This window comes from Rattus rattus, chromosome 6 (genome assembly GCF_011064425.1).
Source record: "Rattus rattus isolate New Zealand chromosome 6, Rrattus_CSIRO_v1, whole genome shotgun sequence".
NCBI classification, from domain to species: domain Eukaryota; kingdom Metazoa; phylum Chordata; class Mammalia; order Rodentia; family Muridae; genus Rattus; species Rattus rattus.
This window is the reverse complement of record NC_046159.1, coordinates 54,866,252-54,893,740: the sequence shown is the minus strand read 5'-3', so window position 1 is coordinate 54,893,740 and position 27,489 is coordinate 54,866,252. Positions and strand designations below refer to the sequence as shown.

The window sequence follows — 27,489 nt, the reverse complement described above, 5'->3', positions numbered from 1 at the left end:
ACCCTTTGCTTGTCCCAAGGCTGACTTCTCACTGCCTATCCTCTCCCTAACAGTGGAGAGGGCCAGCAGCAGGTGGCCGACATCTTCCTAGCCCGTGAGCAGGAGTTTGAACATCATGCCGCACACATCCTGCAATTTGACAGGTACCTGGGGCTGCTCGCTGAGAGCTGCCTGCTCTCACCCCGGCTGGCCACCACCGTCCGGGAATTTGAGGTGGGTTCCAGGTCTTTAGAGACCCTGATGTAAGGATGTATTGGGTCCCAGGCATGGGGACATGGAGAGACTTAAGAGAAGTAAATGAGACATACAGGAGGAATGAGCTAGGCAATAGGTGGGGAGACACAGCAGGACCTGACAGGAGGAGAACCCAGAACAGAATGACCCCTGCTGGGCAGTGGGTGGCTACAGGGGAGTCCCATCACTATCAACCAAAGGTCCAGCCAGAGGATAACCAAGGAAAGTTAGCACTGGCCACAAGCTGGAAGCCTAGCTCCTCAGAGGGCACAGGGGAGCCTACCTCTGTGACTATTGTCAGGCACAAAAGGAACTCAGAGAAGTGAGTTATTGAGCATGATCATGAACCTGGGGGGATGATCCAAGAGGGCTTCCTGGTGGAAGACAGCCTGAGTCTGACCATGTGGGAGATTGCAGCTGGTCAGAAAACAGGATGAAGGGGGCCTGTGGGCGATGGGGTCTCTGACAGCCTCTCTCCTCCCCTCTCCAAAGCAGCAGAGTTCACAAGGGGGTGGCCAGAGCATGAAACATCGTATGCTGCGTGTAGTCCAGCGCCTCTTCCAGTACCAAGTGCTGCTCACTGGTGAGCCATTTGGGTCCAGGTGGACTGCAGTGGGGTAACATGGGAATAAGGACTTCATTTCATGTGTGTAAGCAGGTGTGGGGAAGATGGAACTGCTCCAGATCCCCAGAGCCCCCACAGATTCAACCTTGCTGCAGTGGCTCTCCCTGTCCCCAAACCCAAAATCCTAGTGACGTTCTCACTGTGCATTTCCTAAATCAGCTGACATCTTGCAAAAGCTGTCTTCCTAGGTGACACTAGTAGACATTCCACCTCAGGCCTGTGACACCCCAGTGGCTTTACTGCATGCTACTTCTTGAGGCCTGTCCTTCCCAGCTCTGTGACATGCTCTCCAGCCTCCCTCTTGCCTTTTGCCTCTTTGTCACTCTGGCTGCCTCTTTTCTTTATCAGTGAAAAGCTGTTATGCTATGAAGGGACACCCTGGCCAAGGCAGCTCTTATAAGAGAAAGATTTAATTAGGTGCTGGTTTAGTTTCGGAGGTTTATTCTGCTTTCATCATGGCAGCAAGCATGGTGGGCATGGTACCGAAGTAGCTCAGAGCTAGTCACTGATCTGCAGGCAGACAGGAAGGCAGGGAGGCAGGCAGGCAGGCAGGCAGGGACACACACACACACACACACACACACACACACACACACACGCATGCACTTGACTTAGCACAAACTTCTGAGCCATCAAACCCACCTCCAATAACACACTTCCTCCAACAAGGTCATATCTCAGAATCCTTCTAATCCTTCTCAAACAGTGCCACTCCCTGGTGACCAAGCATCCAAACATACAAACCTATGGAGGGCATTCTCTTTCAAACCACCACAGTGACCTCCCAGAGCCCAGGCTCAGGTCCTCTGGCTCTGGCTCACAGATCTCCCCACCACTTCTGTGCTGAGCTCCACTCACTGCATACAGCCTCCCACATAGAATCAGTCCCTATCCTGTTTCTGACATCCCCGTGGGAAAGGGCACATACAGTTGCATGGGTCACAAGGAAATTGTGCTGGGGTTGAGGTCTAGAGAATCTGGTCATTCAATTGAAGTAGCCATTGTACCCTGTCTATGTACCAGCCCTCTGCCGGATGCTGGTAATGGCAGCAAATGACAGTTCAAATGGAGAGATAGAACACTATGACAAGGCATGGGCTTAGCATATGCAAGGCCCTGGGTCCATCTCCAGTATCAATGAGTTTATATCTAAATATGCAAATATATTAAAATATATGAATATACAATATTTGTGTTGAAAATACTACAGAAAAAGCAAGTGGTTGCAAGATTAGGGAAGGGGGCCGATGTGTTAGATATGACAGAGAAGACCTCTCCAAGGAGGTGACATGGAACAAAGATCTAAGCAAAGAATGGCATGAGCTGTACAAAGCTCTAGAAAGGATGCCAAGGGGTCCAAGGGTAGAAACAAGCTTGGGATGTTTGAGGAGCAGCAAGACTGCTCGTATGGCCAGACCTTAAGAAGCAAAGCAGAGAAAGGGTGGGTAGCAAAGCTAGGACCATGTCAGGGGGTAATACCTCCTCCCTGTAATATAGACATGGAGCAGTCCAGCCAGGTTTGTTCTGCATATGATACCTCTGGGGTATCCGCCAGAGACTCCTCAAGTCTCTTGAGATGACCTCTACCAACCTTAGCTGTGGGAGACTGGAGACTCTGCCCAGCAGAGGAAGAGAAGGTCATGGAGCTGGGTGGTCCAAGAAGGATGCTTTGTTTAAAATGTTCACTGCCCTGTTAAGCACACTATGCTCCCTTGTGGATTGGTGCCTCAGCCCCTACCAGGATGGACCCATTGTCATATAGTCACACTATAACATAGCGCTGTGTAGATCACCATGTCTTGTAACCAGAAAACAATAGACAGCAAGAACTTTCTTGTGCCTGTACCCCAAAGGTATAGACATATCAAGCACATGGCAGATCATGAATAGATGGGGGTCGAATAGTATGGCCAGGATGCTAAGAGGTTCCCTGGCCTTGGGGTAGGCTAATGTGTTGAAAAAGTGGATACCCCATTCTGGCGGAGGTCACTGTGGAGGGCAAGAAACTGCCTTAATGGAAGACCTGATGGTTGTCTCTCTCTCTCTCTCCCACCAGATTATTTGAACAACCTGTGCCCGGACTCAGCCGAGTATGACAACACTCAGAGTAAGTCTGGAGAGACCCTGGAGGAAGGTACACCTCCTTGATTTGTCTCCTGTCCACCCACACTCAAGTCTACACCAGTGTCCAGTGTAGAGCAGCCCAGCTGTGTGCATTCTGCATACGACACCTCTCGGGTGTCTGCCAGAGACTCCTCAAGTCTCTTGAGATGACTTCTACCATCCTTAGCTATGGGAGCCTGGGGGCTTGGACCAGCAGAGGAAGAGAAGGTCACATGGTTGGGTGATCTAAGGAGGATGCTTTGTTGAAGATGTTCGCCACTCCCTTAACCACATCATACTCCCTCCTGGGCTGCTGCCTCAGCCCCCACCAGGGTGGACCTAGTGAAGTAGAGTCAGCAGACAGAAACAGAGGCAGTCCTGGAGACTTGGGTTTGGGTTCACAACCTGTTGCTAAGGTGGGAAAAACTGGTGTTGCCTCCACCTTCATAGCCCACCACACGGGAGACAGAGGAGACACACAGAGAATAGGTAAGGACAGTGGAAGCTGGCCTAGTCCTCATTAAGCTGGTGTCTGTCCCCTCCTCTCCAGGTGCTCTGAATCTCATCTCCAAAGTGACAGACAGGGCTAACGAAAGCATGGAACAGGGGGTAAGTCCCACCATTGGCTTCTTCTCCAGGGTGGAGTCCAAGTCCTGCTTCACTCTTCTCCTCTGCCTTGTGCCACCCCTCTGTCTGTCTCCTGGGACTCTGCAAAGAGCCTTGGGTTCTGGTTTGACACTTGTTGTATGAGCCTGAGGCTAAGTCCTAACCTGATGGGAGAATTCAGCGATCCATTAGTCATGTCTTTAACTGGTATAGAAGAGGGTGATTGTGGTATGTACACCAAGGCACTGCTCAGCACATGTGCAATGGCAGGTACCCAGGAACCCACACAGAATAGGAAATGGAGTCTGGGGATGCTGCCTATGTAAGTCAGGCCTTGAGCTCAGGGGAGCAGTGACCATGATGTAAATAACATGGATAATGGTTAGCAAGAAAGGAGGGTTCACAGGATGGCGTGTCCCAAAGTTAGGGTTTAGAGGAGCTAGGATCTCTTCTGATGAGAGGGCGTGCTCTGGAGACTCTGCATACATGTGTATGTAGATGGGAAGACAAAGAAGAAAGGGCCTGGGCAGAGGCTGGGGGTAGGAGATCTAGGGTACATCCGCTGTGTTTTGTCACCTAGCGTGGCTGGTAGAACTAGTTCTGGGAACAGGCTAGAGCTGGCTAGGGTGGGAAGCTGATGGAACAGGCGTGAATACACAGGTTAGTTGCTGAGGCTGCTTCCAGGAGGTTCGAACTGTCACAGTCATCTGGTCCTCTTACCCCACCCCCCACTCCCTGAGAGGATCAGACCTCACTGTCAACTTTGGCATCCTATGCATATAGTGAGGCTTCCTGAGTGCAGCTGAAAGATTGATGCTTAGAGACCAGGACCCTGTTGCTGTAGCATCTGGTGGTGTTCTCCACATCCTGCTTCAGGAAGTCCTGTCTCTATGTTGACATGAACATGTCTCCCCTCCTCTGGGAAAGGTGAGGTCCAATACACAGTACTCATAGGAGGGATGGGGCAGCCATACCTGGCTCTCTCAAGGTGAGGCAAGTGCTGTGGTGGGAGACACAGGCAAGCTGCTTCGGGTGAGACACCCCTGTGCTTGCTCGTCTTAACTGAACCTTAGTTCCCAATGAGCGATGCTCTCCCCACCCATTCCCAACTCCATGGTCTCCAGTGGCAATCTTCGCCCTCACCTCCTGTGAGACCAGCTTCCACTGCAGTCCACTCTGGAGACCAGGGGGTGCTTGTCTCTCTGTGCCCAGCTCATTTCACTTAACACAGTGATCTCCAGTTCCTTTTCTTGGTTAAATGATGGGATTTTGATCTTTTTCAAGCCAAATCATACTCCGTTGTGTGCATGGATGGTATTTTCTTTTCTACTTATCTGTAGTCAGGCTTTTATGCTTGTTTCTCTACTGTTGAGAGCAATGTGGCAGTAATCATGGGAGTGAGTGTGGTGTATGTGGGCTCCCATTCTGGCTGCTTTAGATATATCCAGTAGGATTGCTGGGTCGTACAGTAGTCTTAGTGGTTTGGAGATGGAGACTCCATAGGAATTACCAGAAGGCGTAACTTGCTGGCATTCCACCAGGGGTCTCTGTGTCCCATACCCCTTCCCCTCGTCTTCAATACTGCTCATTCTTCTGAGGGAGTTGGTGTCTCATGGGTCTGGTTTGTGTTTCCCAGTGATGAGTGGCTGACATTAAACACTTTTACATACACCTGTCAGCCATGGGTATGCTGTCTTTGCAGAAATGTCCACCCACAGCCATAGCCATTGTATTGCTGCTGCTGTTGTGTTTGCTCTGAGACAGAGATCTGCCTGCCTCTGCCTCTCATGTGCTAGGATTAAAGGCATGTACCACCTCTCTAGCCCTTAGCCCACCATCAAACAACCATCTCCAGAATGTCTTCATCTTCCCAGACTGAAATTCTCTCCTTAAACACCACCCCCACCCAAGCCCTAGAGCCCTAGTTTGACTTTCTGAACATATTTTATTTTTTAGAACAATTTTTAAATTACAGAAAATTTTAAGAAGATAGTGCCAAGAGTCCCCATGGGATCTACTGTTTCCTCATTGTTAATGTTTTCTATGAATGTGGAGCCCTGGTTGTGTTAAGAGCCAGTATGGAAATGGCATTATTACCCATAGTTCTCACAGGCCCAATGCCCTGTTCCAATATCTGTCCCTTTGGTTGTTATATCTTTGAAGGTTCCACTTGGAGCCCGTTTCTCAGATGTTCCCTGACTTTGATGACCGTGAAGGTTTGAGGGAGCAATGTCAGGTGTACTACGGGTATCCAGTGTTGGCGTCTGATGTTTTCCTCTTTATGAGACCAGATTTGTGGGTACATGGGGACGAGATCACAAAGGTGGGATTCCATCTTGTCCTGGCATGTTGTGATCCTGGTCACCTAACTGAGTTTATGTGTCCCTTCCCATGGTCTCTGAAAAAAGTCACTGTGCACAGTGTAAGTGGTACAGAGAAACCTGTTCCCTCTTCCTTTAAGCTGACAACCTCCTGAGTGTTCTGGAATCATTTGTAAGAGATGTCTCTTCCTTCTCAATGATGGGTGCAGTCCATCCTCAAACATTTATGTTGGTACCAATTTGTGATTATTTATTTTAACCCACATTGATTTATTTATTTCTCAAATAGAGAAGGGTCAAGATAAAACATTTTTAAACCCACAATATTAAGAAGGGAAGAATTCCTTCGGCAAGAATGGTTCTGGAGTACTCTCCCAGCTAGCCTGTGCTCTCCCTTGGAGGATTCAGTCAGTCTCTTGTTAGTTCCTTCATTCTTCTGTCATTTGTTCATCTGTCACCTCCTTAACCAAAAAGTCAGGACCTGCCAGACTCATTCATCTCCCTCCTTCCAGGTCCTAGGATAAAACATCTCTCTAAGGAAGAGAATGAGAGAGCGCTCAGGGGTGAAGCTCAGGAACAGAGTGAAGAGAGGGGTGTGTGTCCACTGACCTATGTGTAGACATGTGGATGGATATTCTGAGTATTCTCATACCTAATCAGTGATCCACTCGGATCACCCAGATGGCTCTAGCTGCTCAACTTACCAAAAACCCTCACTCCACAAGAAAGAACCTGCCTTCCACCATCCATCTCCCAAGTAGTTAACGGTGCAGTTTACCTTCACCTTTGAAAAATATTTGTCCTGGATATTAAAAGCTGGCCTGGCCCACTTTTTTCTGAGTAACTTGAAGATGGCACCTCACCATCTTCTGACTCACACAGTCTCTGCTAAGAACGTCGTTATGATGCTTATGTTTGCCCTCTGTTGTATGTGTCCTTCCCTTCTGAATGCCATGATATCTTCTCTGTTAGCTGGGCACAGTAGCTCATGCATGTAATCCCAGAAGTTAAGAGACTGAGACAGGAGGATGGCTACAAGTTCAAGGCCAGCTTAAGCTACATAATAAGAGGGCGTACACACACACACACACACACACACACACACACACACACACACACACACACACACACACGGTTTGATTTGGGGAAGGATGTTAAGGAGATCCTTAAGGGGAATGGGCTGTATTGGGCCTGCCTGTCTCCACTTTCTTGGTTGGATCTGGGCTTTGTTGGGCATTCATTTATTTTGGGAAAGTCTCTAGGATGGTTGGTGGTATTATCTTGCCACCCTTAATTTCCATCCCCCCCATACATACTCCTTTCTTTCTTTTTTGTGTATGTATACATATTCACAACATGTACATGTTTATGGAGGTCAATGTTGGTGTCTTAATTGCTCTCCACCTTCTTTTAAAAATTAGTTCTTTGAGGTTTTAACACAAGGTATTCTGATAATATTCAACCTCTTCCCCCAGAACCAACTCCCTCCTCTCCCTACCTTGTGTACTTGCTCCCAACCCCCTTTCTCCCTCCCCATCTAGTCCAGTCAGTGCTGGCAGTACATAAATTCTTGAATGTGTGGCTTTCTACAGGAACCTGGTGGACATCCTGGGGATCTCATCCTTAAAGAAAACGGACTCTTTCCACTCGCTCCTACCAATTGCCAGCATCTCCTCAGTTAGGAGCGGTACCTCATGCTCACCTTCTCTCTCTCCAGGCTAGCTTGGGTTTTTTCAAGTCCACACTGTCATGCACTGCAATGAGTTCATCTGTGCAGCTGCCCCGTTGAGTCTGGGAAGCAGTTTTCCCGTAGTCATCCCCTGCTCCTGGTCCTTACAGCCTGCAGTCTCTTATTCTCCGCACCCTGACCAATCGCGGGTGCCCACTGCTGACAGCAGCTTCCCTGATGAAGGTTGAGAGATGCACTGATCTTACAGCAATCGTCATTGGGCATCACTTTACTGTGATGTCCATCTGGCAGAGTAACAGTGCTGGGCTCCCCGCTGGGGCCTGTGACCAACCTTGCCATGGCTTCTTGGCCCTAGTGATGGTGCCAGGGATAGGTTTCATTTTGCAGAGTGGGCCTCCACGCTTTTTTAAAAGGCAGAGTCTCTCTATGTAGCTCTGGCTGTCCTGGAACTCACTATGTAGATTGGGGTAGCCTTGAACTCAGAGAGACCCACCTGACTCTGCCTCCCAAGTACAAGGATTAAAGACACCTGGTAACCCACTTTATTTTTTAAGACAGAGTCTCTCACTGAGCCTGGAACTCACTGATGCAGCTAGGCTGGCTGGCCAGTATCCATGTGTCCAGTGATGGGATTGTAGGTACCACACAGCCTTTACATTGACATAGGAGATTGGACTCAGAGCTTCGTGTATGCATTCGTAGCAAGCACTTCAGCCACTGGTCCATCTCCCCGGTCCTCTGTTTTCACTGTGTACCAGTGATCTACGTGACTTCCAGCTCTTCCTTTCAGCTTTGTTCAGTTCATAGACAAACCCGTGAAGAGTTTCCATGTCTGGTATTGTAGGTTGCGTGTTTTTTGTTTTTTGTTTTTTAATTCCCCTGAACTCCCCTGTGAGGTCAGCAGCCTTGATGAAGGTCTGCATCTGCTACATGGCATCCACCTTTGCACCAGACCATCTAACATAATATTTACTTTGGTCCTTTGCTCAGAACTCCAACACCTGTCACCTGCAATGAATATGTAGGATGCTTTCTCTCCCAAAAAATGAGTCGGGTTTGTCTTCCTTCCTGGTTTAGTATTTTAAAATTTCCACTATTTTTATTATTCTATGTATATGGGTGTTTTGCCTGCACGTAAGTCTATGTTCCTCATGTGTGCCCGGAGCCTGTGGAGACCAGGAGAGGTCATTGGATCCCCTGGAACTGAAGTCACACAGAACTGGTACGCGGTTATGGGGCCTCAAGCCCAGGTCCTGTGGAAGAGCAGCTGGTGTCCTCTGCTGAGCTGTCTTCTCAGCCCACCCAACCCACAACCTAACTTGGTTTTGGATGTGTGTTCCCATGATTTTTTTTCTTTAAGAAATAGCATATCTGCCTGGAGCGATGATGGCTCAGTAGCTAAGAGCAAGCACTAGGTGCTCTTCCAAGGGACCTGGGTTTGATTCCCAGCTCCTGCCTGGCAGCTCACAGCCGTCTGTAATTCCAGTTCCAGGATCCAACATCCTCACCCAGGCATACATATAGGCAAAGCGCCAATCCCCATAAAATGAAAAAAAAATTGAAAAAGAAGAGGAGTTAAAGTGCCTTGTCTTTAAAGGGCTGGAGAGATGGCTCAGTGGTTAAGAGCAGTGGCTGCTCTTCCAAAGGTCCTGAGTTCAATTCCCAGCAACCACATGGTGGCTCACAACCATCTGTAAAAGGGCATGTCTAAAGTCAGTGACGGTGTACTCACATACATGAAATAAGTAAATAAATCTTTAAGAAAAAGAAATAGCATATCTTTTATTTGCTATTTGATAACTTTATACATATACAGATGTATTTTGATCATGCCTACCCCAAGCTCCCTCCTAATCCTCCCAACATCCCCGGTATCCATCTCTCTATGTCCTTTTCTATCATTACCGTAACTCGCCGAGACCAGTTAGTTCTTCCTGCTGGAGTGTTGGCGATGTTGCTGGTGTGGTATCGGGTGGGTCTTAGGCAGGCAACCGTAGCTGCTGTGGATTGATGAGTGCAATGGCCACATCACGTCTAGAAGATGGCACTCCTCTCCATCATCCTGTCCTTGGACTTTTTCTGTCCCCCACCCCACCCCTTTTTATAGAGTTCTCTGAACCTTAGGAGTAAGGGACGGATGTAGATTTTCCGCTTACAGCTGAACACTCAGTCATCATTTAAACTCAGCGTGTTAACAATTAAGAGTCTGGCCACTGTAGAGCGAAGCCCCTCTGACCAAGATTGAGGGTAGCATTCATTTAGATGTATAAACATGAACATTTAAACGACACTTCGACAACATGTCCACTTATCAAGGCAACAGTAGTGGGCTCCCTCCCAGGGCCTATTTAAAAATACAGACTTTTGGGGTTGGGGAATTAGGTCAGTGGTAGAGCGCTTGCCTAGCAAGCACAAGGCCTTGGGTTCGGTCCTCAGCTCTGGAAAAAAAAAAAAAAGAAAGAAAGAAAGAAAAGAAAAAAATACAGACTTTTGGCTAGGGTTACAGTAACAGACGTGACTTCCCTCCTGTGGAAATCCAATCCGAAAGTGGCTGTTACTTCCCTAGCCTTTGTGTCACGATTGTACCAGTGCACACATCATGCCTAGAAGGTCAGTATTGTAGAATGCAACGTTTGTGTCTGAGCAATCCCTTTGATGGCTTTTCTCCCCCAGCAGAGGAGATAGTCCTAGGAAAGCTAGCCATCCAGGAGGACGTTTTCAGGTCGGTTCCAGGTTGGTTTCTTTCTGCCTTGCAACCAAAGTATTCCTTTGACTCTTGGTTGAGTGCCAGGCACTATGAACATAAGCTCTATGGAGGCCGAGAGGAACAGCATTTGCATCTTGGTTTTGGTTATACTGTATGTGGCGGGACGCAGGGAGAGTGATCAGTTGATTCAGTCCGGTCATAGGTTATGCTGGGTCTGGGAATAGTCTGATCTCCATCCTTCTCAGCCTCAACTTCCTCCACAGCTCATGTGTCTGTGGGGCCCTAAATGCTGAGTTCCCTCTTACATACATGTCCAGTCTGTTTCCAGAAATCTCTGTAGGCAGGAGGGCCCTCTCCCCATGCATACCTTCTCTGAGGGAGGGCATGTCTGGCTGACTAGTGCTTTGTGGCAGCCCCATTCTACCTTGGGCCTGAGGCTGGGCTTGGACAGGTCCTCGCCCATTCTCTGGGAGGGCCAGCTTCTGTGCGATATCAGGGCACAGCACAGAGCCCTCTTCTCTGAGCACATAGCCTTTGCCTGAGGGGCTGGTGGGATTCTGGCCTCCCCAGTGCTAAAACCTTATACTCAGCTTGCTCAGTACCATTTCGCAAGACTCTGACCCCCGTGTGCCCTCAGTGCCTGACAGACACGTAGAAGAGAGCTTGCCAGTTGGGTCCCATCCATAGTGTTCATTACCCTGAATTATGTTACCAGCCCACACTTGACCTTCACAAAGTCAAGGACATTTCAACTGCTGTCTTTTCAAAACTAATTTCTTTTTAAACATGTATTGTGTTCATACGCTCAAAGATCAGAGAAAAAACAACTCACGGAGCTCTCCTTTTCCACCGAGTGGTTTCTAAGAGATTGAACTTAAGTCAGCATGCTTGGAGCAATTGCCGTTACCCACCGAACCATCTCTGGCTGGCCCTCCGTTCTTGTTACTTCCCTCTGCCAGCCTCTGCTTCCTCCCACTGTAGCCAAAGGTGTGACAGTCCCTCCCTCCGTCGTTCACCTCTGGGAAATCCCAGGCTTGAGGAGCCCATGCTGTCATTTCTAGGAGCTTGGATTTAGACTGGGCTTTTCTGAGCTGTTCTCCTCCAAAGTGGAAGCAATGTCCTCTTACAGAGGATACACAGCGCCTAGTAGGGGAGTGGAGGGGTAACTATCTCCTGTGCCTGCCCACAGGAAAACCTGCAGAAGCTGGTCCACATCGAGTACAGTGTGCGGGGCCAAGGGGACCTCCTCCAGCCAGGAAGGGTGAGTGCTGCCTGGGTAAGGACAAGGGCCAGCTTGACTCTGACTCTGATAAGGACAAGGGCCAGCTTGACTCTGATAAGCCCATTGTTCGGCTGGGCTGGTCCCAGACGGGTCTGGCTGCAGGTGCTGTTTAGGAGAGGTGGGGGGCATGGTGCACCACCCTGGAGCTTGTCTGCACCCCTCCTTGCATGGTGCCCTCTGGAGCAGTTAAAGAAACAGTGCCAGTCAGTTCTGTTCACCAGAGCTGCCCTGGGGTAAGCTCTCCAGTGAGGGGAAAAAAATGTGTCCAGTGTTTTTAGTTCCAAGTTGCCAGGAAAGCAGAGATCAGAGTAGCTCTGTCTCAAAGACAAGCCCCCAAGAAAGCAGCATAAAAATAGCATTCTTAACAAAACAGGGGCTGGGGTGGCACTCGGGAGCGGAGCACATGCATAGCATGTGCAAGGTCCTGGGTTCTATGCCCAGAAAGGGAAGGGTGGGAGAGAGATTGGTTGATTTGCTTTTTAGCTTCCAGATGGAAAACACGCAACTTAGCTCAGAAAACAGCTAAAAGTGTGATCACTGCCAGTTGGAATGAGGGAGTAGGCCACATCGGCAGGACGGTGCTAGTCTAGGATTCTTTGAAATCTCATATGTGGTCCTGACTGAGAGATCCTGTGCTCTGAAATCCTTGCTAAGCCTTTGTTTGTATCCTTCAGAAGGATGGGGCGAGTTACTGTCCACGGGTCCAGATGTTCGGCAAGCTTCAAAGGGCATGTTATGAATGGACCCCTTGTAGTGCTCTTTAGGGAGGGAGTCACGAGCAGGACTCATACTCGATGACTGGAGTGTGCTGCTGTGTGAGGACACTTCCAGAAGGAGGGACTGCCCAGCTTGGGTTCCTGGGCTGGGAGTCTCTATAAGCTGTCACTGGGTTCTCTGGCAGCCATAGTCACTGCTTCCTACATAGAGCCTCCCCAGACTTTCTCATTCCACTTCTGAGGTTGGCTTCTCTCCCTACAGGAGTTCCTGAAGGAAGGGACACTGATGAGGGTGAGAGGGAAAAGCCGACACCCGCGGCACCTGTTCCTGGTAAGCACTGGAGATAAGGCAAGCCCCGCCATTGCCTTTCTAGGGCCAGCATTTGGTGACCAAGACAGCCTTCAGGGTGTAAAGATGAACCTTCAAAACAAAACAAAACAAAACAAGACAAAAGCCCACTGCTTATATGTTATTTCAGCGGTTGGGGGACATGGAGTGTAGGTGTTGAAATGAATAATAGCTCATATGCCTACCATAATCCATTCAAACCAGGGCTTTCTTCTGGTACTATAACTACACTCAGGCACTTTCTGTGGTGTATACAACAGCAGAGGGGCGAGGAGAGCAGCTTGTTAGGTTCCTCAGCAGATGGCCAAGACCCAGAGGAGTAGCCAGGGTTGAGCCTCAGTCCATCACTCTGTGCAGGTGAGCATACATGACACATCTGAGGACACAGAACCACACTTTGAACATTAGGGGCTATCCAAGACCTTTGGGTGAGCAATGACAACCCAGGGTCTCATGCTACAAGTAGCTCTTCGCTCCAACCTAGGATCCCAAGACACTCCACCTTCTGTGTTGCCTACCGCTAGAACAAGTGTCTGAGACAGTCAGGATTTAAAGAGGAACGGCAAGATCCACCTCCCGGTTCTGGAGGTACCAGTCCTTGATCGGGTGGCCTTGTAGCTTTGGGCCTATAGCCAAGTAGCACAACAAGGCAGAGCCGTCGTTCACCTCATGGCTAGGAAGCAAAAGACAGGAAGGGGAAGGGGTTGGGTTCCCGCAGTCTCCTCAAGGTCATGCCACGATGACCTAACTTCCTCTCACTAGGACCTACCCTCTCAGGGTTCCATTCCTCCCAACAGTGCCATCCTGTGGACTACTCTTTCCACACAGAGGCCATCAGGGAATCCCCCAAGGGCCCGCTGTTTTGTGGGTGTCTCTGTTTCCACATTCCTGTCCCTCTCACTGCCGTTCTTGTGACTGTCGATGGGGCTGCCTGCACCTGCCCCCCCCCACACTCTCAGAGCTTTATATAGCATGATGGTAGTGCAGCTACGAGCTCTGTGCACCCAGCACTCACTGAGCAACATCTCCAGACTGGGACATGAGCATAGAGATCACTTACAGCCTTGTCCTCAGCCTTCAGAGTATAATGGGAAGGAATCACATCGACTCACAGCCAAGAATCGGGAAATGAACCAGAGAGAGTCTTGGGAATAGACAATCAGTGGAGGTGGAAGGGGGTCACGCACTGAAATGAAAGCAGACACCGCAGCTGTGCCCAAGGATCGGCTGGGTGTCCCCACCAAGGGCCATGTGCATTTCCTCAGGAGGCTGCCTCGATTAAACCATGAAGCAAGGGAGGACGCCCGTTTTCTCTTACTACCGTGTGCATCCCTGGGATTGAACTGGGGCCATCAATCTTGGCAGCAATTGCTCTTACCCACTAAATCAATTGCTTTTACCCATCTCACTGGATCCCACTTTATTTCATTTCTTCCTTTTTAAAGGCCTGGTCTCAAGCACAGTGTAGCCCTGGTTGTCTTGGAACTTGCCATGCAGACTGTGCTGGCTTCTAATGCACAGATTCACGTGCCTTTGTCTCCTGAGTGCTAGAATTAAAGACATGGCCACCTCACCGGTGCCCACTTCCTTTCTCAACTATTTTGTTTGCAGAGTCCTGTGTGACAGTCTTCAGATCCATGTTGGTCTTCATTGGCTAGTGAATACCGTTGTATGATTACCGCTTGGATCAGTATTGAGTGCATTTGCAATGCTTCCAGAAAGCTCCACTAACACTGGCAATCAGTCTTCCCCACTCCCAAGTGACCCAGGCACTGACTGGCCTGATTGTGGTCACTTTGGGTGGGACCTTCACATTAAGGCTGTACTTACGGTATCTGGCCTTCCCCCTCAGAATGCCTGTGACCCTATCACATGGCGACAGTCTGGCAGCCTGCTCCTCTGGGTTGTTGTGTGGTATTTCACAATCCATCCGGACCATGCACCCCAGTCACAGAGGACTGCCAGGTGCCTGCACCCCAGAGCCCAGGGACCTGCTATGTGTAGCGCTTGCTGCAGTCTTCAGGGCTAGGACTGGTGTGACTGAGTGAGTGCCTTCTCTGCAGATGAATGACACGCTCCTGTACACGCACCCCCAGAAGGATGGGAAGTACCGTCTGAAGAGCTCGCTACCAGTGGCCAACATGAAGGTAGATATCGAAAACCAGGTACCCTGGGAGGGGAGTGTCGTCACAGGGACATGCTGGAGGTGGCACTAGCCTTTCTCCTCTCCACTGCAGAGTGCTGCAGGTTTAAGCACAGGGCTGCCCAGATACAACTGGGGGTCAGTGACACACTCTCAGAGTGCATGGGGCATGGAGAGGAAAGGGTCACCTCACAAGGAGGGCAGGAAATGCAGGAAATGCTTGGAGAGGGCAAACAAGCAGGTTTAGGTTACACTGTTAAATGTGGCAAGAGACGTAGACCACATTAAAACCCTCTGCACCAGCTGGAGGATGGCTCGGTGGCATGAATCAGTGCTGAGCCCACATCAGCGCACACCTCTAGAACCTTCCTGTCTTCCCAAACAGAAACTGTCTCCATTAAACACTGAGTCCTGCTCGTTCTCTCTCTATGAATTTGACGGGTTGAATGACCTCATGTAGGTAGAGTTTCAGCATTCGTCTTCTTGGAGCTGGCTGGCTTCACTTAGCCTTGAGTTCAAGGTTTCTGTGTGGAAGCTTGGTCAGTCACCTTCATTTTCTGGGCACCCCCATCTACCCTCTCTGTCTATTTCTCTGTGTGCACCTCTATTTTATGTCTCTTTCGTCTCTGTCTGTCTGTTTCTCCTCTGTGTGAGTGTGTGTGTCTGTGTGTCTATGTGTGTGAGTGTGTGTGTCTGTGTGTGTGAGTGTGTGTGTGTCTGTGTGTGTGTGTGTGTGTGTATGTGTGTGTGTGTGTGAGTGTGTGTGTGTGTGTGAGTGTGTATGTGTGTGTGTGTGTTTATGTGTGTATGTGTGCACACACACACATCATATATGTATATGTGTATGTGTACGTGAATGTGTGTGTATGTGTGTATGTGTGTGGTGTGTATGTGTGTGTGGTGTGTGTGTGTGTGGTGTGTGTGTGTGTGTGTGTATGTGTGTGTGTGTGTGTGTGTCTGTGTGTGTGTGTGTGTGTGTGTGTGTGTGTGTGTGTGTGTGTGTGTGTGTGTGTGTGTGTGTGGAGTGTATATGTGTGTGTCTCTGTGTGTGTGTGTTGATGTGTCTGTCTCTTTTTGTGTGTGTGTGTGTGTGAGTGTATATGTGTGTGTGTCTCTGTGTGTGTGTATATGTGTGTGTGTCTCTGTGTGTGTGAGTGTATATGTGTGTGTGTCTCTGTGTGTGTGTGTATATGTGTGTGTGTCTCTGTGTGTGTGAGTGTATATGTGTGTGTGTCTCTGTGTGTGTCTCTGTGTGTGTCTGTGTGTCTGTGTGAGTGTGTGTGTATGTGTGTATGTGTATGAGTGTGTGTGTGTGAGTGTATGTGTGTATGTGTATGTGTGTGTGTGTGTTCACGCGTGCGTGCGAGCGCACCTCTTCTCTCTTCATCCACCACTGAACACTTTTCAGCTGCCGTATGTGCAATGTGTAGACTAGCATGGTTTATCTTGGTCTTAAACATGAGGGTGCGTGGGCACTTTGGGGAATTCTCGGGACAGAGAACAGCTTAGAAAGTTAGTTTTGATGCCGTCTGAGGATGGTGTCTGAGAAGGGGATGCAGAGAAGGCAGAACAGCCTGGAGTGAAAACATCCATGCTGATCAGAACCCTGTCCACCCACGACCAGTGGGCAGAGCTGTCTGTGCTACTCCACCTCCCACCCTGAAGCAGATGCCGTTGGTTTTCCTTGCAGGTCAGCCGCCCTGTGATGGACAAAGTGCCCTATGCTCTGAAGATCGAAACTCCCGAGTCTTGCCTGACACTGTCTGCAAGGTATGAGGAGCCGTATTCCAGCTACAGTGCCCTCTGCTGGCCTCTCTGGGCACTGCATTGCATGTTCCACTTAGATACACGCAGGCAAAACACACATAAAAATAAATCTTTTAAAACGAAGATAAACAAAGTTAAGACTTGAGGAAAATGTGAGAGCTATGTGTACACAACACACAGAAACACACACAGGTATGGACATGCGTACACACATATGTTCACGTATGCATGCAGAGAGAAAACAATAGTCAAAAGAAAAGAAAACAGAAAAACTCCTGAGGTCTGGGGCTTTGCTCAGTAGTAGAGTGTCTGCCTCACATACTCAGAGCCCTGGTTCAGTCTTCAGCAGCACAAAACCAAATATAAATGCCAGCTCCCTTGCCCAGAGGACTGTGGGCCCTATGAAGGATCTCATCAAAGAGTGTTAGAGATGATCGGCTCGGCATGAGACCCTTGGGTGTGTTGTGTGCTCAGTGGGCTGTCAGCCTTGGCAGGGCAAGAGCAAAGTGATGAGTGGTTGCCCATCCCTGACCTCTCAGTATGTGGGAGGACGCTGTAATTAAAACAACATGAGTCAGTTGTCAGATAAACAAAATCCACTTCTCACAGTCTAGGAGTTGGGAAATGCAAGACCAAGGTGCCGGTCCATTTGTTATCTGGGGAGAGCCCAGTGTCTGTAGATGGCACCTGCTTGCTGTAATCCTATAGAATAGAAGGGACAAAGGGGGTCCCACAAGGGAGAGGGAAGACTTCCTTGAGGAAGTGATTTCTGGGATGGCTCCACGGTCTCTCCTCACTGCTTGATGCAATCAGGGGCCTCTCGACTCAGTGTGAAGCCTCTGTGTGCCCAGCCATGACAGGATGATGGCAGACCACAATGATCCTGACTGGGACGCTCTGCCTGTCTGTCCTGTGGCCTGGAGTACCAGCTGCCATTGATAGGTCTGCCCAGTGGCGATGGGTTATACGCCCCCTTTAAGCAGTGTGATCCTGGCTACCTACCTTACCAAAGTGGTGCCATCTCCCTGCCTTGGCTTTCTGTGCTGTGGGAAGCTCCAGTGTAGGACGAGGGCGACACCTAGTGGATACTGAGAATTTTCACCCAGCTTCCTCCTGGGTGGCCTTCAGCTCTTTGGGCAGAGAGAGGCTTGGACATAGGGCTAGACTCAGGCCCAGAGGCTGCTGAGCAAGGACTCACAGCAAGAGAGAGGGTGCCGAGCAGAGCCACGGCACCATGGCTCACCAAGCATGTGCCTACAGCTCCTGTGCCGAAAGGGACGAGTGGCACTACTGTCTGAGCAGAGCCCTCCCGGAGGACTACAAGACTCAGGCGCTGGCTGCCTTCCACCACAGCGTGGAGGTGAGTGGGGGCTGCCCAGGGTTCCCAGGGTGGGTCCTGCCATATCCAACTTACAGAAAGATAACAGGTGCCTCCTGTCCTAGCCAAATCCTCCTAGCTACCATGCTGTTGCTGAAGCATGGCCACCCATAGTTCAACCCAGGAGCATGCCTTGCAGTCTGACAAGCAGACCGAGGGATGCAGGAGACTTTACTCAGAATTAGGGAGAAAGGGACTGCACTTTACCAGCTGTCCCTTGGGTTCTCTCCTGACTGTGCTTGCTTGCTGGCTGCCGCAGATCCGGGAGAGGCTGGGGATCAGCCTCGGGGAGAGGCTCCCCACCCTGGTGCCTGTCACACACGCCATGATGTGCATGAACTGCGGCTGTGACTTCTCGCTCACCGTGAGGCGCCACCACTGCCATGCCTGTGGCAAGGTGAGTGACAGACTGGGGTGAGGGTGCGCTGAGGGGAGGAGTGTGTTCCTGTTTGCGGGGGTGGGGGGGTGGGGGGGTGTTCCTGTTTGTGGGGCTCAGGGAGCCAGAGGAAGACGAGTTCAAGGCCAGTGTGAGAGATAGAGCTTATTCCTGCCCATATTACCAAGATCCACCCATCATGGCAGTCCCGGACCCCTTCTGCCAACACCACATCATGTAAGAACACTGCAGCACTCACCATTATGGTCGTTGGAGGGGAGAGAGTGTTATTTTATGGCGATGGGCACAGCTCTTCAGAAAAGCAGGCACTTGCTCAGGGACACTTTACAGCCCAGACTGGAAAAGCAGGGGTCCACGTGGCACCAAGCAGCTAGGAACCTGGGGCTCCCTGGAGGAGGCGAGGGCTGGGCTAACAGACTGAGAGGATGACTGACAACTTCCATGTGTGTTCCCAACATGGCGTCAGATTGTGTGCCGGAACTGCTCTCGAAACAAGTACCCACTGAAGTGCCTCAAGAACAGGATGGCCAAGGTCTGCGATGGCTGCTTCCGGGAGCTGAAGCTGAGGAACGGGCCGGTCCCTGGCCCCATGAGAGGTAGCTTTGCAAAGCCTTGCCTTCTCCAGGCCTCATGGCGTCTCCCCAAGCTCTCATGACGCCTCTGTGGCTGGGTTCCTGCTTCAGTCACCTGTTTTCTCCAGAAGAAGAGAGAGGAGGTTTCGCATAAAGGCAGCCCCCGAGGAAGCCAAGGCTCAAGACCTGGGTTCCATGGGAACCTGACGGCTGCTGTGTCCCTCTGAAGGCAGGGCCACTGTGGCTGCTCATCAGGGATGATTCTCTTGGGGCATTCAATAGGCCTATGTTCTGTGGAACTTTTTTTTAAAAATTGCTTTTAATTGTGTTTTCCTACATGGATATATATGCATGTGAGTTCGGGTACCTCAGAAGGCCAGAGTAAGGCCTTGGATCTCCTGGAGCTGGAGTTACAGGCATCTGTAAGCCATCTGATATGGATGCTGGGAACCAAACTCAGGTCTTCCGCAAGAGTAGATGTGTTCTTAACTGCCGAGCCATCTCCCCAGCTCCCTGTAGGACTTCTGGGAGCATTCCATGAGCCTGCTGTCTTTGGAATCTTGTGGCATGTTTGGGAGGCCACTAGGGAGGGGGCTTGTGAGTCGGGGAAGGAAGGAGAGTCCCTTAGGAGCTAAACTGACCCCTGAGACTTGGTACATAGGTGACAAGCTGTGCCCTGAAGTATCAGGCACAAGAGATAGCAGAAGTATCTTGGGCTTTTCTGAGGCCACACCAAGGTCTTCAGGGGAAGCATAGTCCTGTTGGTGGATCCAGGACAAATTGTTCAGTGGCCCCCATGCCCCAGAGCCTCTGCACAGCACCAGCAGGAAGGAGCATGCCAGACATCCTGGGCCCATCTACTCCCACTCCCACCCCCATGAGCCTTGGAGGGACCTGAGCCGGCATTGCAGACAATCTCTCCCCTGGCTTTTCACCTCTGCAGAGCGTCCGGTCAGCATGAGTTTTCCACTGTCCTCATCCCGCTTCTCCTCGGGCAGCACCTTCTCCTCTGTCTTCCAGAGTATTAGCCCTTCAACTTTCAAGAAGCAGAAAAAAGTCCCTTCGGCTTTGACTGAGGTAAGGTGTACACGAGAGACAGGAGCTTGGGAGGTTCTTGTCCTCTGAAGGTATGCTCAGACCTTCCTGTTCCCAGCTGGCCGGGCTCTTCTGGACAAACAGAACTCCTCCCTGGAAAGAACCCGATACTGAGCCCAGGTAGTGCATCGCTAAGGACAATCCTGTCTTCAGAAGACACCTATGGGCTGCAGAGGAGCTTGAGAGGCATCGTGCGCCCCTCCTTGCCTTTCTTTTTTTCCTTCCCCATCTTGTAGAATTAGAGCCCATAGGGCCTGCTCAGGCCGCTGGTGAGCTGCGATCACAGCTAATTGTCCCATGTCAGCATTTGTGAGCCCCATGTGTTCCTGGGCTGCAGGAAGAGGACAGCACAGAACCTCCCTGAGGCTGAGATTGTGCAAGAAACCCCAAAACTGGCTGAGCACAGGTCCATCACACAGGTAGAGACCCCAAGTAACATGCACTCATGAGGAGAGCCTTTGAAGCCAAGAGGTGTGACCAGCTGCTTTCAAGTCCCCATTAATAGGCGTCTTCAAGCAGTGGGTGTGAAGAGAGGGACGACCAGTGGATGAGTGCTATTTCAGCCATTAACTCATTCCATTTGCCAACTGAAGATCGTGGGAATACGACTAGGTCATAGCTTAGTGGTGAAGTGCCAGCCTATCAACAGTGTGTAACGATGGGGTCACTTCCCCAAAATCTTGAAAATAATGGACACAGGGTAAAAAAAGAAAATCTGCAAAACACATGAAACAATATAGAATAGAAGCGAGCTTCTCTACCTCTCCAGCCGTGACCAGAAGGGCTCTTCAAGGAATGACCGCATGTTCGCAATACAGAAACGTGTTCACTGATCCTGGTTTACCTCCACCAGCTCCTTGGAGATGAGCATCCCACAGCTCCACTCCCAGTACCCTGTCCCATTGCTGGGGCTCTGCCTCCGCAGCATGGCTTCTCAGGGGAAAGAGGAGGAAACCTATGTGAGCACCTGAGCATCTAAGCTCCCAGGAGGTTGTGGGATCAGATCTGTGCTCCATCAGGGCAGGGGCCAGAGCCCAGGCAAGAGTTAGGGGGTCCTCATGCCTTGGGCCAGGACAAAATTAACCCATTTCCTTTCCAACCTGAGCCGGTTGTAGCTTCTAAGTAGAGTGTTTGCTGAGAGTCCCAAGTGTTATCCTCCTTTAAGCTGAAGGGGACTGAACTTCAGGAAGTGCCTTGTTTCTCAGGGCCTCGGTTCCCATCTGTAAAACCAGAAAAATCAGAAGAAACTATCCCTCAACTTGGCCATGTTGCTCTCCATGTTGCACTCACTGTAAGTCAGGCATGTCTGTCTGTCTGTCTGTCAGGATGTCTCATGACTAGTAAGAAACTAGAGGCCCTCTAGAGGTCAGTAAATTGCCTGGTGATATCCATAGTTACTGCTGGACCCCGGTGAGAACCCCAGAATCCAAGGCAAACTGGGGATCTCTTTTGTTATCTTTGCTTTCTGGTGCTCATGGTGAAACCCAGGGCCTCATACATGCTCACACAGTGTGCCAGAGCCCCAATCAGTGTTAGCCACTGAGCCTGTACAGCAGAATATCACCTATGACACAGTAGGGCTGCATCTAGTCCACCAGTCAGGAGCCCCACCCCAGCCCCTTATACCTGTTAGGTAATAGGTACAAGATTCCCTCCTAAGTGTGTGTGTGTGTGTGTGTGTGTGTGTGTGTGTGTGTGTGTGTGTGTGTGTGTGTGTGATCCCAGTAGAGGCAGGTCTTCTGGAGGTCGCTTTGGATTTTCACATAGGCTTCTTAGGCCCTGAGGCAGCCTTGCTGACCAGAAGAGCCCAGAGACCAGCTTTCGCACTCCTCCACTGATGGTCTGCCCAGCCATTTTGACTGTCTACCTGTTTTGCTTCCCTTCCACCAGGTGGCTGCGTCAGGAGAGGGCTCTGCCATCAGCGGCTACTTGAGCCGCTGTAAGAGTGGCAAGCGGCGCTGGAAGAAACTCTGGCTTGTCATCAAGGGCAAAGTACTCTACACCTACCTGGCCAGTGAGGTAGAGTTCTTCCTGCAGCTATTCTCTTAGGGAGGCCTGTGACGGGGGCGTGGAGGAGCAGGGGTGGAGGGGCGGCCAGCTGCAGTCTTTGTGTGTCTTGTCACTTGCAGGCATGAGTCCTGCACCCTGAGACCTCTTCTGGTGGCAATCAAGTCTTTATGCTGGAGTGTGGGTGTGAACACTCACAGAGTACTTAAATGTCACAGGCTTAGCAGCCAGGACAAAGTCACAAGAGAAAACTCATTTCTGCTTCGATCTTGGTTGCTTGTAGCAGCTCAAAGAAAACTGCTCCCTGTGTGCCTGTTCATTGCTCTTACTAAAATAATTAAGGGTTCCAGGGGGGCTTCTAAATACATGCACATTGCTCCTTGTATAGGACATATTGGTTTTAGTTTCTAAACTACAAGCAAGGGTTGGGGCTGCAGCTCGGTCGGGAGAATGCTTGCCCAACATGCAGGAAGCATGGGGTTCAGTCCCCATCCCACATAGCCTCACTATGGTGGTGCAAGCCTGTAATTCTAGCAGTGAGATGGGTGGGTAGGGGCAGAAGTTTAAAGTCATCCTCAGCGACATTGTGAATTCAAAGCCAGCCTGGACAATATAAGCTCCTATCTCAAAAAATAAAATACAAACAAGAGTGCCCTAAAGCCTAACCTGCTCCCAAGATAGAGAAATGTGGGCTGTGGTGGTTTGACCTCACTGGCTAGTCCTGCAGAGGCTGCATGGCTGGAAGGTAAGATGGTTTCCATCTCCAGGTCTACCACCTTGTGGCTTTACAGCCAAGACTTACCATGTGCCCTAATCATTGTTGAACAATGTGCTCATCAGCCTAGGGCTGGGCTGTCTCAGGTGACCTGCTTCCCTCTCGACAGGCCTGCAGCTGTGGTGGTCACTGTGTGTGTCATCTTCAGTCACTGCACCAGCAGAGGGGCAACAGACAGAGGGTCCCTTTGTTCATTTGTCTACAGTGGGACTTTCTGCATGGGGGACTGAGGCTCATCTTTTCAAACTGAAAGTTGGAACACAGCTCAGAGCAGCCTCCTCCTAAGAAGGCATGTCTTAGAGCCAAGAGTACATGCCAATGGATCCTGGCACTCAGAAAACTGAGACAGGGGAATCACTATGGTTCCCAGGCCAGCCTAGGCTACAATGTAAGGCTGTATGTAATAATAATAATAATAATAATAATAATAATAATAATAATAATAATAAATGATAATAATAATAAAAGCAAGCCAGGACAGAGGTAGGGCATTTTTTTAATCTGCCAGGTTAGGGGAATTCTAGTTTGACAAGGCTTTGCTCTTTGCTCCGTGTCAGAGCAAAGTTGCCACCTGCCAGGTGCTTTCTCCAGGCAGTAACCTTCGGGAGCAGGTGTGTGGATGGCCCCTTTTCTGGATTAACTCTCTCGGGTGTGTTTTATGGGGTCTTTGCTACTTATGTACATGCACTTTTCATCCATATAAACTTTCTCCATATGTAAAGCCTTGGCTTTTCACTGCATACTGTTTCCAGTGTCCTGTGTGACTCATGTTGTCATAGCCTAGACCCTCCAGGACTCTTGCTAAAGGCCCTTAAACAAAGGCTTGGCAGAATGTGTGCTGAATATGACGCCTGCACAAACTCTGAGACACTATAAATCATTGACTACTCTAGTCTATAGGAAGAATGCTGGAAGGCCATGAGTTCGAATCTTGGCTCTTCCTCCATGTTAGCTGTGTGCTCTTGGGACATTGCTTTCTCTGTCTATGGTAGAGAATCTAAAAGTAATGTCCCTCAACGTGTCTAGTCCTAGTTTGCTGCTGTTAGAACCTGTTAAGTTCCTTTCCTTTTCTGGACTGGCCCTGGCTGAAAGCAAGGGTGATCAGAGTCTTCCACACTCATTGGTGTTCCTCCACTAGATGCGAGGATCAACGCGATAGGGGCCAATCCAGGTGTGGGTTTTTTAAATCTTTTATTATTTGACAGTTTTACATTTGTATACAATGTATGTTGATTTTATCTGCCTCTCACTCCACCAATATTCCCAATATGACTCCTCCCACCATCATGTCTTCTTGTGTGTTTGTGTGTGTATGTATGCATGTGTGTGTATGTGTGTATGTGTGTACGTGTATATGTATGTGTGTATTGTGTGTATGTATGTGTGAGTACTATGTGTATATACGTGAATGTTTCTGTGCAGGTGTGTGTATATGTGTGTATGTATATGTATGTATTTGTATGTTTTTGTGTGTATGTGTATGTGTGTATATTACATGTATGTATGAGTGTGTGTATATTGTGTGTATGCATGTGTGTGTTTCTTCCTAGGTGTGTGTATGTACATGTATGTGTGTATGTGTTTGTATATCTATATGTATATGTGTCTATATGTATGTGCATATATATATGCATATGTATATGTATATGTGTTTATGTATGTTTATGTGTGTATATGTATATGTATGTGTGTATATTATGTGTATATATGAGTGTATATGTATTGTGTGTATGCATGTGTGTGTTTCTGTGCAGGTGTGTGTATGTATATGTATGTGTGTATATGTTTGTATATGTATATGTATGTGTGTATATGTTTGCATATGTATATGTATGGGTGTATATGTAAGTATATGTGTATATGTGTGTATATGTGTGTATGTATATATGTGTGTATATATGTATGTGTGTGTGTACGTGTGTGTGTGTGTGTGTGCGTGTGTACCACCCACCTATTGGATGCCGCCCGACCTTGTTGGCTTGATTTTGTCCATGTGAGCCAGCTTCAGTGAGTCCATTACAAGGCCATGTCACATCCAGAAGTGTGCTTCACAGCGCGCCTCCCCTCCTTCAGCTCTTTGATTCTCTCTCCCACATCTGTTATGTTCCCTGAGCCTCGGGGATGAGGGGGTGGGGTTAACACCAGGTTTTCCTTCTGTCCCCTGCAGGACAAAGTGGCCATGGAGAGCATACCTCTGCTGGGTTTTACTATTGCCCCAGAAAAGGAGGAGGGCAGCAGTGAAGTGGGCCCTGTTTTTCATCTTTATCACAAGAAAACCCTGTTTTACAGCTTCAAAGCAGAGGACAGCAGTTCTGCTCAGAGGTACCAGCAACAGACAGCCTTCTGTTTCCTTGTCTGCCTAGCAGAGAAATGCAGGGTTGCCCTGCATTGTTCTATGCAGGCCCCTGGGGGTCCTAGCCCAGCTGCAGGCCTGCATGTTCTCAGCCATGAGCCTTAGACTCTCATGATTCTTTTACATGGCCTGGCACTGACTCAGTGAACTTTCACACTGTCCCAGGCTGTTTTCTAAACATGGGAAGCATGTTTGGGAAATAGATACAAAGATATAATCTTTGGCTTCAGGCTAGCAGGAATTTAGTCCAGTCACATAGATACCCAGTGCTGTCTGTTTCACAGGTGGATGGAGGCCATGGAAGACGCCAGTGTGTTATAGCAGTCACCAGGCACATGGACTCACAACAAACTCCTACATTAACACGTGAACCCTTCCAGAAGCTACTCCTGATCTCAGCTCATCTGGATGCATGTGTGGGTTCTGTGTGGGGCTTGACCTCTCTCCTCAAGGTGGAACCCCAAAAGATATTTATAGACCTCTTTTCTGCCTCCATGTTCCCCAGCCCCAATCACAGACTGTACTCTTATCTAAAAGTGAGTTAAAATTTAGTACCTTGAAGACATGGAAACCAAGAGAAAAAGACATTTAGCAACATGGGCTTTTTAGTAGAAACTGGCTTTTTCTGGTTTTACTCCTGGTGAATAGGACCACTTTCAACTTTTCCGCAATCTCCACATGGTGCCTCAGGTGATGTGGGAACCAGACAGAACGTATCAGCTGTGCATCTAAGCACTTTACCATCTGGCTGAGTTGTAGCCTCCAGGGCTGTGTCTTCCAAAGGATGGACAGGAGGCAGCTGCAAACGGGATTCACTTGCAGTGGAAAGTGACTCCTGCAGCCTTATTGTCACCCTAAGGAGGGAGGGGATCGTTTTCCCCTCCTAAGATCCTACTACTTGTACTGCCAAAGCTTTGCTAGAGAGCGACTTCCTCTCTCCAAGAATCCTCATACCGGGACTGCCCGCTAAGGCATCACAGATCCCTCAAACATGGAAGATTGCATCTGCTTTAAGTTTCTGTGTGCATTCCTGTGTCCACACTGTACACACCGACCACTCTGTTGATGGGAGTTGGGCCTCTCTGTAACACATATCCTCTGGCTGTACCATCCATGCCATGTTTACTTTTTGAAAGAGGTAAAGAAGAGAGAAGGCGGGTCATCAGAAAGTGGTCTGTGCTGATGGCTTGGCCAGCGTAGAGGCACTGAGCAGCTGGAAGACGCTTTGCATTACTAAGCTGAACCACCTTGAAGCTGGAAGATGCTTTGCACACCTGAGCACCTGAGGCTGACAGCACCATCTCCCTCTGGGCACCTGAGGCAGAGTCATCTCCTGCTGGCCAGTTCTTTATGCTGGATGGATTTTACAAAATGCAGGAGGAGGAACAGGATTCCTCCTCACTATCCTGCAGTTGGAAGAAAAAAAAATGCCATCATTTTCTGAAATCTCTTACTGCCTAGTCCCCTCCAAAAAAAGATTTTTCTACAAAACTAGCATCTCAAGGACTTATTTACATTAAATATGTTCAGGGATTTCTTTTTCTAGTTTGCAGTTCTTATTCAATGTTTTTGCAGTCTGTGTATAATAATTCAAGTTGGATGGACAGTGTTCCTGTTCACTTCAGCATGGATTCCCCCTAGAGTCACTCACATGGGGCCGGGACACCAGGGCCCATGAACCTTTACAGAGTGGAGCTGGACTCAAGAAGAGTAGTCCCCTTTCTTTGGCTTCATTTTTTTTCTGTGATTTCAATTGCAGGAGGTCAACTGTGGACTGAAAATATTAAATGGAAAATTCCAGAAATAAAAGTGCATGAATTTCCAGTCATTTTTACTTACAGTACTAGAGTCAGGGTTCTCTAGAGTCACAGAACTTATGAATGACACAGCTCTTAAGTATGACAGACAGTACATCCCAAGGTTACCCAAGGACCTCTGTTCTTTTATTCTGTTTTTTTTTTTTAATTAAAAAAACATAGTGCTTGCTATGGAATCCAGGGCCTCACATGTGTTAAGCCAGGACTCTGAGGCCGACCCATATCCTGGCTTTATGTTTTTTACCCTTTAACATCCTCCATCTGCTACTCAAGTAGGGCTTTTCATTTCCGTGGGAATGTTTACCTTGATAAATATGCCTGGATTATCCATGAAACATGCACAGAGTCACCAAGGCAGTCCCCAGCTCCTATGTGACTGGCTAGGCCCTGCCTGGTTGGACTTTTGTCACCTCTTCTTTCTATGGTTCTCTGAGAACTGGTTTCAGGCTTATCTCTTTCTGACCATCCACAGTGGCCCTGTGTCCTCCTCTCTGCTCAACCCATGTCACATAGCCATGTTATCTGTCTATCCAGAGTCACCGGGGATGAAGC

At 49.2% G+C, this 27,489-nt stretch overlaps 1 protein-coding gene across 1 annotated transcript in view; it reads left to right on the top strand.

Moving 5' to 3' along the window:
- Positions 1-26,944, top strand: part of Fgd5 (FYVE, RhoGEF and PH domain containing 5) — an 88,649-nt gene extending 61,705 nt beyond the window's left edge. The window contains exons 6-20 of the mRNA XM_032906081.1: positions 54-213; positions 730-817; positions 2,916-2,966; positions 3,513-3,571; positions 11,476-11,547; positions 12,547-12,615; positions 14,697-14,780; positions 16,467-16,546; positions 17,804-17,903; positions 18,181-18,318; positions 18,785-18,914; positions 19,834-19,967; positions 21,876-22,004; positions 24,935-25,089; positions 25,405-26,944. Coding sequence (XP_032761972.1) covers positions 54-213; positions 730-817; positions 2,916-2,966; positions 3,513-3,571; positions 11,476-11,547; positions 12,547-12,615; positions 14,697-14,780; positions 16,467-16,546; positions 17,804-17,903; positions 18,181-18,318; positions 18,785-18,914; positions 19,834-19,967; positions 21,876-22,004; positions 24,935-25,089; positions 25,405-25,441 — 1,486 coding nt within the window. The 3' untranslated portion in view covers positions 25,442-26,944. The remainder of the gene's footprint in view (positions 1-53; positions 214-729; positions 818-2,915; positions 2,967-3,512; positions 3,572-11,475; positions 11,548-12,546; positions 12,616-14,696; positions 14,781-16,466; positions 16,547-17,803; positions 17,904-18,180; positions 18,319-18,784; positions 18,915-19,833; positions 19,968-21,875; positions 22,005-24,934; positions 25,090-25,404) is intronic.
- Positions 26,945-27,489: the final 545 nt, after the last annotated feature.